The following is a 16,878-nucleotide window of genomic DNA, read 5'->3' as shown; positions in this document are numbered from 1 at the left end:
AACCAAATACAGTATAATATGTAAATGACTTGCACTGATGAAGGGCTAGTGTTGCCCAAAAGCTTTGCTAAAAGGTACAGTTTAATATGTTCTAGCATTGATGAATGTTATTTTAATTGGTAATATAATTATCTGTCATGACGTCAGTACGCATTATATGATACAAGAAATGCAAATATTCTGAACAGATACCATACATGTACCTTTAATAAACATATTACGTTAAGGTTATTATCTTTAAGCTAATAATAGAAATTATACCGATACAATAGGCCTATTTCGTTTCTAAACATGTAATAAGGAAGTACCGTATTTATTCGAATAAAGACCCCGCTTTGAATAAACGCCTCCCTTGAATAAACTCCCCATAGAACATAGTTTTGGAATAAACGCCCATGTCACATGCATATATACATAATATAGTATAAACACATTTTTTAGAGTAGAATTCATTGATTGATGGCAAGTTCTACATTATTTACATTTTGGAATAAACGCCCAGGGGTGCGTATTTATTCCTCGAATACACGCAAATGTCACATGCATATATACATAATATAGTATAAACACATTTTATAGAGTAGAATTCATTGATTGATGGCAAGTTCTACATTATTTACCAAACATGTTGATACTTTTATTGGAATGTTAGCACTTCCTGATATTAATTGTGTTTTTTTAAACTAGGGGGTATTTATTTGATTTACATGTTATCATATTACACCAAAAAAATCCCTCCCCTGAATAAACGCCTCCTTCGAATAAACGCCCCATAAAAAACCCCTGAGGCGTTTATTTAAATAAATACAGTAGGTTTTCTATTCTACGCATGGTTGATCAAATTAGGGGTTCAGACGAAATATATACTGCGCAATATAATAGTTTATTATCAACAAAAAGGGAACTACAATAAAACACGATTTCTGTGTGTACTTCAGGAAATATACAATCTAAAAATGGTGGAATTACAAGTCAGAAAATGTGAACATCTATTTATCACAACCAATGTTCAACAATATAAACTTATTTACCTAATTGTTTTCCTTCCTGTCAAAATAGTGTTAATTTTAAAGGATTTAAATGAATGGGTTATAAGAAGATAAATGTTTATAACCCATAACTTAAAACATAAATTTATATTATCTTAGTTGTCTTATATAATCTTAATCGCGTCGAATCTCGTCAGCTGGTTTTTTATTATTAATTTATTCATTCATTCACATTTATTCAGCAATATATATTGTATTGTATAAAAGTCATTATGTTCTGTTCCATGCCTGTAAACGGTCTAACAATGTATATTGCTATTTTAATTACATATACAAAACAGTTATTAACTTATTTATACATGTTAAATTATATAAATAAGTGTAAAATAATTAATAGAACATCAAACAATATACGACATATAACGTAAAATAATAAGAAAATCAGAATTAAATTAGTACACGCAATTATTTACAACCTTATAAATTATATTAATATAAGGTTGATACTAATTAAAATATGTGAAGATACGGTATATTATGTTTAGAAATGTCAGTTAAGCTTACTTACCGAGTTTAGCGTCAGCTCGAAATCAAAACCTTATTCCGACTTACGTCTAAAACATGGAATGAGTAGCACCTATTTTTTGGGGGTTGAATCATTCAATTGAAATGTATACAATACAGCATATCGTGTTTATTGTGCCGTGGTTACTTTTCAGCAGGAAAACATCACAATAAAAGAAGTTGTTTACACTGTCTTGCATGTCGGCCTCTTTTTAAGGGAAGTTTAACGGATATTTCCCTTGTACATTGGGTATTAATACTCAAAGGATTCATATTCAGTTAGGCATATATATTTTTAGTATTATTATTACTTCCAATACAGTTTTGTTACAATAATATGTTTGATTATATATTCAATATGGCATCTATAGGCCTATTATATAAAAATAACATTTTAAAAAAAAGAGGATAAAGTAAAATAGCTCAAACAAAATACAAAAACAGTATAAATGTACGTTTTATGGTAAATTATGATATGAGGTTTCGCAACCTTACGAATACGATAACGAAAACGGATACGTCACACATTTGTGAAACTTTTGAGCTGATCCCCACTTCATATTCGTAAAGCGTATTCCTGTTGACAAAAATCACCAGTCATATTCGTAACTATTATAGTATAGTTTTTGATCTATTTTGCACATTTTGCGTTTGAATCAGGAATGATTCATGATTATAATATAATTATAGATTTATTGAAAGTAATTTACTAAAGTAATTTACTAAAATGCCAGGTCAATTTTTATAAATAGCAGTTTTTAAAGTCCTCACTCGCTTTGATGTTACGCTAGGCCTAGGCAGTCAAGCACAAAGCAACACGTACCTGCGCTTCGCTCAAATTTACCGCAGTCATATTTTGGACGACGCCCTCAATATTTCGTTGCCGTGCGAAACAGATTTTTACTGGCTTACGAAAACGAATACGTGTGCGTGACGTATCCGTTTTCGTATTCGTAAGATTGCGAAACCTCTCTAATAAAGAAGAGAGAAACAATGCACTACCTAAGTAGGTCACGGTGAATGACCTCTCGGCGTTGGCAGTCTTTAGGCCTAGCCTAGCTAGCTACGCTTAGTTTTGTAGGCCTAGCTGGTAATCATCGGTAACGTACGAACATCGTACGCTAGCATAATGCCTAGCCTGACGTTGTATATAGTTGCTGCATTAATTATCTTTCTGTTTTTGCCAGACTCCGTTGATACAAATTGGCAGAAACCAATATTTTCGCTAAGGAGTCTTCCATTTGTATTGGCCCTATCGATCGAAAAGTGAGTGAATTGCAGAAGAAAAACAAACATATCAATCCGCGTGCAATGCATGTTGGGATTTATAGCGGGCCGCTAAAATTATTAGAATCGCCTTATTTTTCAAATTTGTAACCATTTAAAGACGAAAATAGGACCATATGGTATATATTTTTACATTAAATGTAGTTTGTAACCTTAAATTAGATATAAAAACGTAGGGAATGGGACTTAAAATGTATTCGTATCAGTGTAAGGTAGGAAACAAACAAACTTTCTTTTACAGCCGTTAATTTACCAGAAACTATAAGCTATGTGCACGTTTTTAGTGTTTATTCTACTTAATTTAATTCGAGTATACTTTGAAAGGTTTGCATCTGATTTTGAAAAGTGTATTTTTTTCCAGGCTTTCTATCAGTTCCCTTCTCGCTAAATGTTTACTTTAAAGCGAGCCAATTGAGCGGTCGAAATTCAGCCAACTGTAAGTTAGATAATTAAAACGTTTGCTATTTGAAGCTCAATGTCCTAGATTATATATACACTCGCGATATCCTATGATTTTTACTTTCAACTAATTTGCATAACTATAACTAAAGCATTTTCATCAGGTAATTCGTAAATACTTTCTTGATTTGGGTTTTTCCTGAAATGAAATAAATATTGTAAGTAAACATTACGTCCATGTGAACGTTGAAATAATATAATAACAAACAATTTGAAACCAATGTATGTGTTATTCATTTTTTTTCAATATTATATATTTAATGTCTAATTTTGTTTATTATCATCACTGTTGATTTGGTAAAATAACAAATGTTATTAATTATTTAGAAAAATGATACATTTAACATGACATTTACCTCGAAGAGTAATCTGATTCTTTACGGAAAGGTTCGAACATAGCATAATATATATATACAGTATATATATTTTATTTGGCAAGAGAAGACATCTGGTCTGTCAGAATTAATTGAAGACAAAAATTTAAGAAATAAATTAGGCCTACTATTCTGAAATGAATAAAATAAAATAATTACTTGATGCAGGTAGGAGGAAAGGTACAATTTCCTGGTTTGTATCAACTAAAATCAATATTTTGAATATTTGTGTAACAAAATGTATGAAATGTCTTTTTATTCTTTCAAAAGTAAACTACCCTTCGAAATACCATGTGAGTGAGGTCATATATTTTAACAGTTGTTTCGTAACCACCTTGTATTTCGACTCAAAATGTGGTAACTAACTTTGGATAGAACACCTTAGAATTGGGCCCCATAAGTACTTCATGAAGTCACAAAAAATGGATCCACGATAAAGTTAGTTTGTAATTTGTAGTGGAAATACTAGAAGTTCAATGCATAGCACACGTGAACGACCCCGTATATAGTGATGTTCTTTATCATGGTAGATGCTTGTTCGTATTGTCAACCGGGTGTTACATAGCTAACCGAATCTTAACGTCAACATTTAAAAAAACGCAATTGAATATAAGTTGGCGACACTAGGTTGGCTTTATTTTTTAGTAGTAAATTGGTTCTGTTTTTGGCTAAAAAACAAAACAGGAACTATAAACTTAAACGAACATATTATGTATTATCATCTTATTATTGAATGAACATTTTTCACACAGAGTGGATCTAGTAAAGATCTAGAAGGAAGATAATACAATCGCCTAAGCCTCAGAGTGACTTGTTATACATACACATAAAGTAAGAAAATGAATAAAAACAACAACAGCATCTACAAACACAGTAATGACTATAAAGAAAAACCGATGATTCCAAACCAAAAATTCTGATTCTCAATTATTCTTGAAATAATGAGAATATCAATCTCATTAACTTATAAACTCAAACATAAACAGATTATATACTTTTTCTAAACTTATTCTTATATACATTTACTTACTTATTTTGGACATACCAATTGGGCAGGTTTTCTTTCCTACCTCAAAATAGAGGTTGACTCTCCATTTGCTGGTTTGTCTAATAAATGTAATATTCTAAATAATGTATGTATTAACTTTATTATTTCTGTGTATTCCATAGAACAATTGTATTCTGGGTATTTGTTTAATTATAAATATAATGTATGTTTGTTTATTTTCTATTAATACACCACTAATTAGCCACCGACGTAAATAAGTAGGCTAGTTTCAGTAAATTAATATTTCTAATTCATAATAATACGTCTACCGTAAAATTACACTCTCAATTGTCACTTTGAACTAATTCAATTCAAAACAATAGATTCGTAAGAATGATTACGTGGGTCGTCAACATTTTCATCGTTTTCAAAACTGTTGAAAATAAAAGACATTTAATAACAAATATTACTTTAATGTAAACAGTAATTTTTAATATATCATTTGGATTAATTCAGCAGTTTAAATTATTATCGTCTCTAGAAGCTGTTGTTTTTTATTTTATTACTATTATGTAAAATTAATTTCTTACCATGAAGGATTTCCTGAATCGTTATCCTTAATTTCATAATTTTGATAAACGTGCAGCTCGACTGACATTTCATCGGCAGATTTATCCGCATTTTTGTGTAGTTTTGCTCTGCTTAAGCAATTCAGCAATTATAATATCATTATTACGAGATAATTGAAATGATAAAAGAAAGAAATGATCTACATCAATGTAAAATTCATTAGCATGTACAACAAATATTTAATGAGGGGAAAATCAACCATTATTCAAACATATGATTAAGAAAAATAAAAAATAAAAAATGATGCTATTATAATTATGAATTAACTCCGACTAACTACATGTTAAATAATGCATTTGACAAAAGAACAAAGCGCATTTATTATTTACCGTGATACGGATTCGTTAGTTGTTGCAGAATTCTGGTAAACCTTCTCATTTGATTCAAAATCTTGGTAAACGTGTTCATCACTGGTTGCATAGTTCTTGTAAACATTTTGACCATTCGACTCATGGTTATCATGCTTGCTTACATTCTTACGTAGTCTTTGTTTACTTTGAAACAAAAAATAAAAAATAACGCTCATCATAAACTTGAAAATGAACGTATAATGGGAACTTAAGCTACTATATTTTATAGATCATATTGTCTTTTAAAATGGTAGATAACAATATGTAAACTTGACTTAGATTTAGACAAAATGTTTAAAACAAGACAAAACTGTGTGATATTTGTGTGAGAAACGCAAATTAAATTTGTGTTTTATCTCAATGTCGTATACCTATCGTTTAGTTAATTTAATTGTATGCAAGTATATCTTTTATGCAAATGACAATAAATGGAAGTAATTTTCCACTGACGAATGAATATTAACAACAAATATCATTGGACTACTTTACATTTATTTAGGTCTACCTGTAATCGGTATAAACATAACAACCTAACATAATAGTTTAAAACATAATTTGAACTTGAACTTACCATTGTATTATCATAATAGTAAATACAATACCAATAAACACACCAGCTGCAACAGCGCCACCAATAATCGCAACGGAAATGGATGAATTAGGACTTTCTGAAATAAAATCGATTGAAGTTTTATATAGAGACAATTATTGCAATTGTTGATATTAGAATTTCTACCTGCCTGAGGCATCTGCTTATAAAATAAAGTAACACTTTGTGGAACTTAACCTAAATCCACCTACCATTCTCCTGTTCAATTGAACTCCCAACAGATATACTCTCACTGTCTGTATTAGAGATCGTGACATAAATGACGTAACTGTCTGCAACTCCAATATTATTTATAGTAAGTTGATTCGTATTAGTGTGGTAAACATCTTCTCGATATCCTTCATTGTTGATCACCTTTAGGTAAATGTTATACATTAATGTATTACTGAAACATTTCAGTGACACGACATCCGGGTTTCTCTAAAATTAAACAGAAAAATGAACTTCAAGTTTAAACATTTATTTTGAAATGTATTATTTTATTGAATTTAAATGTTATTCTAAATGACAACATTGACTGAGTGTCGTAAAATAAAGCTACTGTTTACACATACTCTCCATGAAACTTTGACATTTCCGTTAGTTAAAAGCTGATGTTCTACGGTCTGAATTGGTAAAGGAACTGTGAAAATACAATCATGGAAAAAAGTATTGGCAACAAAATGACGTAGTAAGTAACACAACTTTTTTTCAGATACGTATACCAGATTTTGAATATGCTATTACAACCCTAAATTATTATATAAATGATCATACATTTAATAGTTAAATAAATTCAGCCATTGGACAAACTACGAACTATTTTGATCAAAGACCAAATTTGTACTGTTATCATTACTGTATATATTAAGTAACAACATAATAATTTACTTCCGCATAGAGTTTTTGTTCGGAGTTCTTTTTCCCCAATTGGTCCTTTACCGCCTTCACCAGGTCTCACAGCTGAAACAGCAAACGAATACTCTGTATCCCATATCAACCCAGTAACAGTGCCTGATGTATCATTTAGATATAGAATTTTCTTCCAATCATCAGTATTGCTCAGTTTGTGGTATAAAAAGTATCCAACAACTGGACCATCTCCGTCGTCAATGATTTTCCATGCCGTCCACTCAATTGCAATGGAGGAACTTGTGATATTAAGTATAGCCAGACTTCCGGTGTAGAAAGGTAAACCTTTTGAGAAAACCATTATTACTTAAATGTATAGAATGTGGCTAACTTTAAAATGTATAATGATTAAGCTAATTATCAAACGATTCGTATTAATGCTCTTGTAAAAATACAGAAATGTAAAAATGAAAATGAACAGTATTTAAGATGTTTTCAAAGAAATTAAGTGTAGGTTGAATCTTTTACAAACAATTCGAGAATTAGTTAAATCTATATTAATTTCAAAAAGTATAAACAGTTACTTTAGAAGTTTGTATAGTATAATAATAATAATAATAATAATAGATTATTTAAAAAACTAAAATGAGAGGGAAGTAATGATTCGACATTTCGATATTTATGAGGTCATCATAACTATGATCAAACAAAGAAGAAGACTTCCTTATCATCAGTTTGAGTTTGTTTATAACTGTTATTAAAACATAATCAGTACATATTATAAATTTTATTTCTGTAGTAGAAAAAAAAAATGAATAAGATGATATCTAGTTTAATTTTACTGATTTAGACAATTACAATTATTCTAATTTCCTAAAACTAAAAATTATATCTTAAAATATGTAGTATGGTCATACACTGTTAAAGCAAATAGAGTCAGATATCAGTAAAATTAGTAAAAAATAATTAAAATAATAAGAATGTAAAACAATTGCTTTGCTTTTATTCGGCACTATGAATAAAGACAGAATAAATCTGTGACACACTCATTATTAGAAGCTGTGCCTAGGTTTATCTTCATGGATCTTACCAAATTGGTTTTTTTTTCACTTACGAAATATTTCTGGTATGATCACACTCTGAGCTAAAACATCTTCATGCGAGATAACACACTTGTATGTCGAATCCACATCAGCTATCACAGAAAATGTATATATCATTATATTCTGACCATCTTGCTTTGCTTCCAACGCTGTTGTAATGTTTCCAGTGACGTCATTATTCATCATGATAACCATTGTCTGAACTTCATAAGCACCGGTTTGGTAGACTTTACAGGTTGCAGTTGTATTCTGGCCGTTATTTGCTGGTGTAAATGTGGTATTGATGATTCCTTAGAATTAAAAATGCATAAAAATGCATTGCAGGGTTATAAATCAATTAAACATTACTGTTTATTTCACTCTCTGACTAAAGTTCACAATAAATAATGTCTACTGGCAAAATCTTACCAATTTCACAGTCGGGTTCAAGATAATTCGTTGCACATGTGATGCATCTTCCAGTCAGTCTGTGACATTCGTTGCAGGCTTTGCATTCCATATCACAATTTTCTCCGTAAAGTTGAGGCTGGCATTCTAATGAAATAATTTCAAAATATTGTAAGTAATGTACAATGATTATTTAAATTATTTGGGCGCTGTACTTCATGTTTGAGATAATACCAAAATCTTAGAATGATTTCTAAAACCTGCGAGACATGTTTTAACTTCTAGAAGGGATCCATGATAATGACTTTCAATTACTGCTTTATGTTATCTGAATCTAACACATACGTGTGGAGCCTAGAGAGAAACATCATTTTATTAAAAAAAACAGAAATCATGTAATCATAATTATGTGATATCTACACAGAGATATTATTGACAATCTTACTTTGACAGTTAGATCCCGCCCATGGGAATGCACAAGAAGAATCTTCAATACTAGTGCATCTTCCTGTATATCTATCACAACACTCCCGTTTACAATGACAAGTTTGAGCACAATCTGCACCAAATGTACCCGGTGAACATTCTGTAGTAGAAGAATTTAAAAAATCACTATATTATTAATTTTAAGTATTTTGAATTATTATTGTTGAGTGGTAGGCCTAATGTTAATAGAGAAATAGATTAGTAGATTAACTTTAAATAAATATTGATGTAGAAAATTAAAATATTGTAATGTAAGTTTGTACAAGAAAATACGTAAAAGTAGACAAACAAGAACGATACATGTTAACTGATCATGGTATCTCATTAAATGCCAACCTATAACTAACTATAATTAAATTTGATATTCCTTAAACGAAAAATATAGAAATGGCAGTTTTTACCCGTTTGACATGGTATGCCTTTAAAGCCGCTAACACATGTACAACCATATGGATCAGGTAGGCAAAATTGTTTGTTACTACATGCATGTGCCGGGTTATTAAAAGTAACACAACGATTTTCACAATTCCAACCATGTCTATTGGCACCACATTCTAAGTATACAACAAAATTGTATTGATGTTTTCAATATTGTGATTTATTTGGTATTTACAGTTTATAAACAATAGATGGAGGAAATAGGATTTGGTAAGCTGATTATAATACGTGGACTTAATAAATTTTATGAAATCATATCATAATGTACATAACGTATTTCGTTCTGCTGTAAGGAATTGACAAAACATAACTAAGTATAATATCATTGTCTATTCTAATTATCCAAAATTGCGCTTTGCTTAAATGATAAACTAATTAGCTACCGGATATCTATTTAATAAGCAGCTATTGTGTATAAAGTTAGCTTATCCTCTAGTTAACTATTAGGTTATAGGCTTTGTTGATACATGATTATTGTAGAGATAATGGGCTATAGTGTATTATGTTTGTTATTGTTATTATTCACATACTTTTTGTAAATGTCTTTATGTTAATTATTGACAAATGTATTTATTATTAGTATAAATATAAATAATAAATAATAAATAAATATAAAGTATATGTTATAGAGTATTTAATACATTTAATAAAATGGATATTAGAGTAATGTTTTATTGTTTATGTCTATTATTTATCATAAAAACCTCAAATTTGAAGGTCTTACCAGTTTCACACGTGGCTCCTTTAAATCCAGGTGGACAGATACAGAATCCTGTTTTGTCATCACATACGCCTCCATTATAGCAGTATTCACAGTCACCAGTACAATCAAGTGGACCCCATTTGTGACGTGGGCACTCTTAAAGAAAATTACACACTAAATTACAACTTTGTGATGAAAAACAAAACAATGACAAATCAAAGTCAAATCACTGTACTAGAAAGTCTTAGCAAAGTTGACTAATGTTATTCCTATTGGGGAGGCAAAATAGACTGATACGACAAACAGTAACTTTCGTCATAATGGTGTCACCCTTACTGCTTAGTAATTTCTACTTTTTTTGTTATTCATAGGGCCCAGATAGTTTTTATATGGTCGAAATAGGATATAATAAATTAATTTTATATTATATTTAACAAATAAAAATCCTTCAGGTCTAGCCTATTTTCATTTATTTGGTTTTTAAAAATATTTACTACGTAGAATTTTCAATGTAGGCCTATAAATAACATTTATGTATCAGATAATGATGTTTGTTTTTTTAATTTAACTACATTTTACCTCGGACAATCAACTTGATAAACGCATGCCTGCGGTCGTTCCGGTTATCATCTTGATACATCTCGTAAACGCCAGCATCACTGGTCTCTACTGGGTTAAAGGTCATGCTTTTTTCCGTCCCATTCTTTAGTTCAGTAGAGCCATTTTTCCTCCACACTAAATCACTGTTCAAGTATGTGTTGAATCTAATTGTGACGTCATCTCCAACATTTACAGTCACTGTGTTTTTAGAATCTGCTGGCGTTATTACGGCTGTTTTTATAAACAATTAGATACCACCAGAATACAGTTAAATGCATGAAATGTTACTTTTTACAACCACCATTGTTAAGATCAAACTTTCCATAATAATAATAATCTTATATAGGTTATGGAAATGACTAATTAAGGTGAAAAACACTCTCAGAAACTGAGTGAAGTGCTTGGCAAAATATCAGGAAAAAGTATTCGGAGAGAGGGCTCACTACTTGATATTATTTTTGGTCCATGAATACAGAGGGCGTGCTATTTGATATATCACATGAAAGATATGGGTTATGTTAAAAGAATACGGATTTTCCTTTTTTGTCTATTTGTAAAGTTAATAAACCAATTTATATATAAAGTATATACAGTACCTATTTACACCAAAAAATTCAGAACGATAACTTCAAAATTGTAGGGGCTATCATGCTAACATACAAACAAAGCAAGTATTATTTTGCGAAATTCTATTTTGCCAATAATAATGATTGAGAGATTGATTTAAAGTTGTGTCTATCTATATAAAAAATGAAACATCTTACACTTTTAGCCAATCCCAAGGAACAAAACAAAAATGAAACATCGTATTTTAATACTGTCGGTAAGGAAGGGAGGTGTTGCGAAAGATTATTGCAACAGAGGGTCACATTTTACAAATACTGTAGAATAACAAATGTTTTTATATTCAGCCGCTAACAACATAATCCAATATCATAACGTAGCGAAGAATAACAAATAGATAGTATAAGCATTACTATTGCCTTACCATTTTCTCTGATTTTTGAAGTTTGAACGACTGTGGTGGCCCCATCTTTCACTATCTTGCAATAATATATTCCCATGCCTACGCCATTACCTGCGACATACCTTCCATGCTGAATATCATTTGGCACGTCCCACGATGTTTCTTCAAAACTTTCACCATTCGCTACTCCAAATGATCTACCGTAACTCAAATTATAACTAGTGAATGTACTAGGAATGTAACACTGGTACCGTGTGTTACCGCTGTTTTGAGGAGACAAATTCAAAACTGTTATATATCCATCATTTCCTGTATAGTGGAAAAAAGTACAAAATCATAATTTAAATTTTTTGAAAATATAAATAATATAATATGTAGCCCCAAGGAAATCCAGTGGTTTGCTAGTATATTTTTGTATAATCGACGTAGTTTAGTTTTGCTAATTTTGACATGAAGTTTCTTAACGTGGGATATTCTGGGTTTTGTCAGTGTCATGTTGAATTTTTAATTAAAATAATAATTTAATTTGTCTAACCTGCCTTCTTGTGAAATAACTTACCCAGACAGAAAACAACAACTTGGATGAAGATTAGAGCTGTAACAATCATACTTTTCTAAGATATAAGATATCCAAAAGCATTTGGTATGAGTTACTCATAGAAAAGGAGTATTCAAGTAGCACCAGGTAGGGTAACGCGTGCATTTAGTACGACAGCTTTAATAAAATATGAATTTTTTTCATAAACTACAATTTCATTATATCATCTGTGAGAATAAATTTATACAACGATGAGATTAAACTAAGTAAATGAATTACTATTTATAAAAAACCACTGTACATATTCCATCCGCGTTTGATTGAGAATAAAGAAAACAATGCATTTTGCTGTAACTTAAATTAGTATTGTAGTCCTAACAACAACACACTGACACTTTTGGCATCACCAGTGTATCGTGGTCGTCCAACAAAGTTTCTGTCTCTTACATTACCAACCACATGCGCGCCACACCACCAGATTTACAATCATAATTATAATTATTATCACATGATTCAAATTGCTTCCTTATTTCATTTACTAGATGTAAGCCATTGATGTCTGGTGGTGCTTATTTGTAATAAATGGTGTTTTAAATTATTATACAATACTACCACGTACTCTAGGCTTTTTTGTTAATAATTAAGGATGTAAGGTCATTAATATATTGATATAAATAACACGATCATACATTTTTATTCCTTGGAAATTCAAATACAGTTTATTTCGAAAAAAGGTCAATCATCTTGAAAATAAGCCCATTAGACTAATGATTTCGAGATTGGCTTCTTGTCGAGATTACTTTGTCAAACCACTTATTTCTTTAAATGGTGTTTTAAATTATTATACTGTACAATACTAGCACGTACCCTAGGCTTGGTTGTTGAGATAATTAAGGATGTCATTAATATATATTGATATAAATAACACGATCATACATTTCTATTTCTTTGACATTTAAATACAGTTTATTTCGAAAAGAAGCCAATCACTATCTTGAAAAGAAGCCCATTTGACTTGATTTCGAGATGGGCTTCTTGTCGAGATTACTTTTTCAAACCACAGATTAATCAATTTATGTTCCATGTTTGAATTTCTAAAAAAAACACATTAAGCACCCAATACTTACAATATTAGCTTCCAGTAGAAATTTACCAATAATCCAACATCAATGGCTTACATCTAGTAAATGAAATAAGGAAGTACTTATGTTGTTATTATTATTATTATGAAGATGGAACAAATCAACCATGTGTGGTTATTTTTTAAATAAATACACAGTTGTTTAATTGTTCATGTTATTGTAACCACTGCTGAATTGGAAAACACTATAATAACAAACATATTTGTTCTAAATTCACCCATTGATCCCGGAAGACCATATCGGCTGACATGCGCATTTTTAGTCGGAAATAAAAATCATAACTTTACAATTTATTTCGTTGTCGAAAAAAGAAAAATCGAAGAAAATGGAACACGTTCATTGTCGCACACATTTGAAACTTGTGGTGCTGGAAAATGATTCAACAGTGAAACTTTTAAATTAATTCTTATTAAACACTAAACGACATTCGTACGACACAGCATTTCCCCAATAAAATTACTATTTTTATTTACAATACAATAGAAATGACAACATCAACTATCATTTCAGCACTTCTAATTTACTTAGCCAAGACTAAAATTGTCAGTATTAACCTTCACAACAATCCTATGATGCTTCATTCATTCGAGTTTCTTTGAACTCTAGTGACAATAAGAAAAAGCTCACAAAACAATCCAAAGAATTCAAAGAGTTTGAATATACATATATTTATTTTAATACAAGTCTTAAACTATAAATTAATTTTTCCGATTAAATACAAATTGTATTTATTTATTTTTCTTTATCATATTATTCAGGAGCACCGCTGTCTCAGAATACTATCAAATCTTACCCTAAATCTTAACCTTAAAACATTTCAAAAGTCAGAATTATAATGAGGCTTTCAGTTACAAAAGCTGTTATATCCGCATTGCGTTTTTGTTTTGTTTGGAGTTCTTCTCCAATTGAGGCATCACTGCCTTCATGTAAACTAATTACAATGTCACTCTTTATAAGTGAATACGCCTTTACTATTACTGTTTCTTTTATTTATAAATTCACATTGTATTTGTATCGTTTCATTTTTAGATTTTAAGCGCATCTGTGTCAAGTATTTGTATTTTTAGCGTATGTATAACTATTACTCATGAGTTTATTTTCTTGACAGTGTCTTCCAAGTATTACATTCCAAATAGTATTATATAATATAAAATAAAATATATAATTACTATTTCTATGAAATTAAAATGTGGTATAAATGTATTAATCTTTACCCTTCTATAAATTTAAATATTTACAATTCTTAAGCAAATATAGGCCAATATTATAATATGGGAACAAAATGGTCCATTAACTGAAACGTACGGAAATGTATTTTCATTTTATCTGTAAATAATTATATAATCATGGGGCAACATAATTATTAGAAATTATAATTTATTTAAAAAAAAAACAATATAACATTAATCATCTTACCATTGGGTTATCATAATAGTATATAAGGTACCAATGCACACACCAGCTGCAACAGCGCCGCCAATTAAACTAGGACTTTTAAAAACAGATGTATTGACATTTTCTGAAACTACAGTAATGCAAATTTAAGTTTACTTATTAAAGTTTGATAAAGAGAAAAGTATTAAAATAATAGATAGATTTACTACTTGTTTAAGTTGTCTTGGTACAAACCACAGTGCCATTTTGTAAAATGTAACTTTAAGTTTAACTTTTCATTACCATTTTCGTGTTTATTTGGACTTCCAACAGACATACTCTCACTGTCTTTATTAGAAACAGTAACCAAAATTACATAGCTGTCTGCAACGTCAATATCATCAATAGTCAGTTGGGTATTATTAGTGTGGTAAACCTTCTCATCATATTCTTCATTGCTGATCACTTTTAGGTAAACGTTGTACATTAATGTCTTACTGGGACATTTCAGTGGCTGGAATTCCAAGTTTCTCTAAAGTAAAACAGTAAAATAAAGTTTTAAAAGTCTATAGTTTCTTTTAAAATATAATCAAACTACATTGTTTTCATCAATGTGTATCTTAGTTTAAGAACGGTAGTATACAGACGAATAGTTATCCGAAACATGTCTCACATGAACATTATTTTAATGTTTTGTTTTATGAAGTTACACGTCCTTGTGGTTTAGTTATCAAATAGTTCCAGTAATTTACCGTTATGTTTACTTTGAGAAACTTCTTCACGTTCTTTAAATGTAAATTTGATTTTAATGTTTTTAATTGTAAGGATTTTCGGTTTGAAGTTTAATATCGAGTTCATGTAGTGAAACATTAATTCTCATTACACTTACTATCCATGACACTTCAAAACTTCCATTTGTTAAAACCCAGTGTTCTACCTTCTGAACCGGAAAAGGTCCTGTAAAAATAAAATTGTGGAAAAAATAGTTCACGATTAAAGTTAATCTATATTTTTAGATATTTTTAAAAACTACATTTGTTAAAACCCAATGTTCTACCTTCTGAACTGGAAAAGGTCCTGTAAAAATACAATCGTTGAAAACAAATAGTTCACGATTAAAGTGTATCCATATTTTTAGATATTTTTAAGAATTATGAAATGTTTCAATTAAAGAATACATTTTTGTTTTAATCATTGTAAATAAGTAACAAACATTACTTCCGCATTGCGTTTTTGTTCGGAGTTCCTTTTCCCCAATTGGTCCTTCTTCCTCCTTCACCAGGTTTCACAGCAGAAACAGCAAAAGTGTATTCTGTATCCCACACTAACCCAGTAACAGTGCCCGATGTATTATTTTGATATAAACCTTTCTTCCAATTGGTCGTATTGCTCAGTTTGTGGTATAAAAAGTATCCAACAACTGGACCATCTCCATCGTCAGTATTGTTGTTCCATGCCGTCCATTCAATGGTGATAAAGGAGCTTGAAATATTAAGTACCATCAAATTTCCAATATAGACAGGTACACCTTTTGAGGAATTCAATTATTTCGTAAATTTTGTATCTATAGAATATATATAACATGTTATGCATGATTAAATAGTATCAACTAAAATGAGTTATCATTGTCTGCAATCATTATCATGGTTTTCAACAAGTCTTCTAAATTCTACTTACGAAATATTTCTGGTATGATTACACTCTGAGCGAGAACACCTTCATGCGAGATTACACAATTGTACGTCGAATCCACATCAGCTATCACAGAAAATGTATATATCATTATATTCTGACCATCTTGCTTTGCTTCCATCGCTGTTGTAATGTTTTCAGTGACGCCATTATTCATCACTATAATCATAGTTTGAACTTTGTATGCATCAGTGTGATGGACTGAACAGGATACCGATGTATTCTGGCCGTTATTTGCTGTTATAAATTTGGTATTCAGGATTCCTTTTCATTATAAAAAATAGAGTGTATTTTACAGTATGTTAAGTTATAAACATCTAGTTTTAAGTAAATGTCAATGTTAGCTTACATGTGTTTAAACATTGT

General features: G+C 30.1%; 1 protein-coding gene across 1 annotated transcript in view; it reads right to left on the bottom strand.

Annotated features, from left to right (window-relative positions):
- Window positions 1-13,480, bottom strand: part of LOC144845885 (uncharacterized) — a 155,047-nt gene extending 141,567 nt beyond the window's left edge. Inside the window, exons 1-7 of the mRNA XM_078703384.1 lie at window positions 13,432-13,480; window positions 12,326-12,380; window positions 11,788-12,075; window positions 10,779-11,030; window positions 10,221-10,355; window positions 9,460-9,612; window positions 9,018-9,158 (exon numbers count right to left, since the gene is read on the bottom strand). Of these exons, the coding sequence (XP_078559510.1) occupies window positions 9,018-9,158; window positions 9,460-9,612; window positions 10,221-10,355; window positions 10,779-11,030; window positions 11,788-12,075; window positions 12,326-12,374 (1,018 nt within the window). The 5' untranslated portion in view covers window positions 12,375-12,380; window positions 13,432-13,480. The remainder of the gene's footprint in view (window positions 1-9,017; window positions 9,159-9,459; window positions 9,613-10,220; window positions 10,356-10,778; window positions 11,031-11,787; window positions 12,076-12,325; window positions 12,381-13,431) is intronic.
- Between the last annotated feature and the right edge of the window lie 3,398 nt (window positions 13,481-16,878).

Source organism: Antedon bifida, chromosome 6 (genome assembly GCF_963402885.1).
Source record: "Antedon bifida chromosome 6, ecAntBifi1.1, whole genome shotgun sequence".
Classification (NCBI taxonomy): Eukaryota; Metazoa; Echinodermata; class Crinoidea; order Comatulida; family Antedonidae; genus Antedon; species Antedon bifida.
The sequence above is the reverse complement of the archived record's forward strand: the minus strand, read 5'-3'. Positions and strand labels throughout refer to the sequence as shown.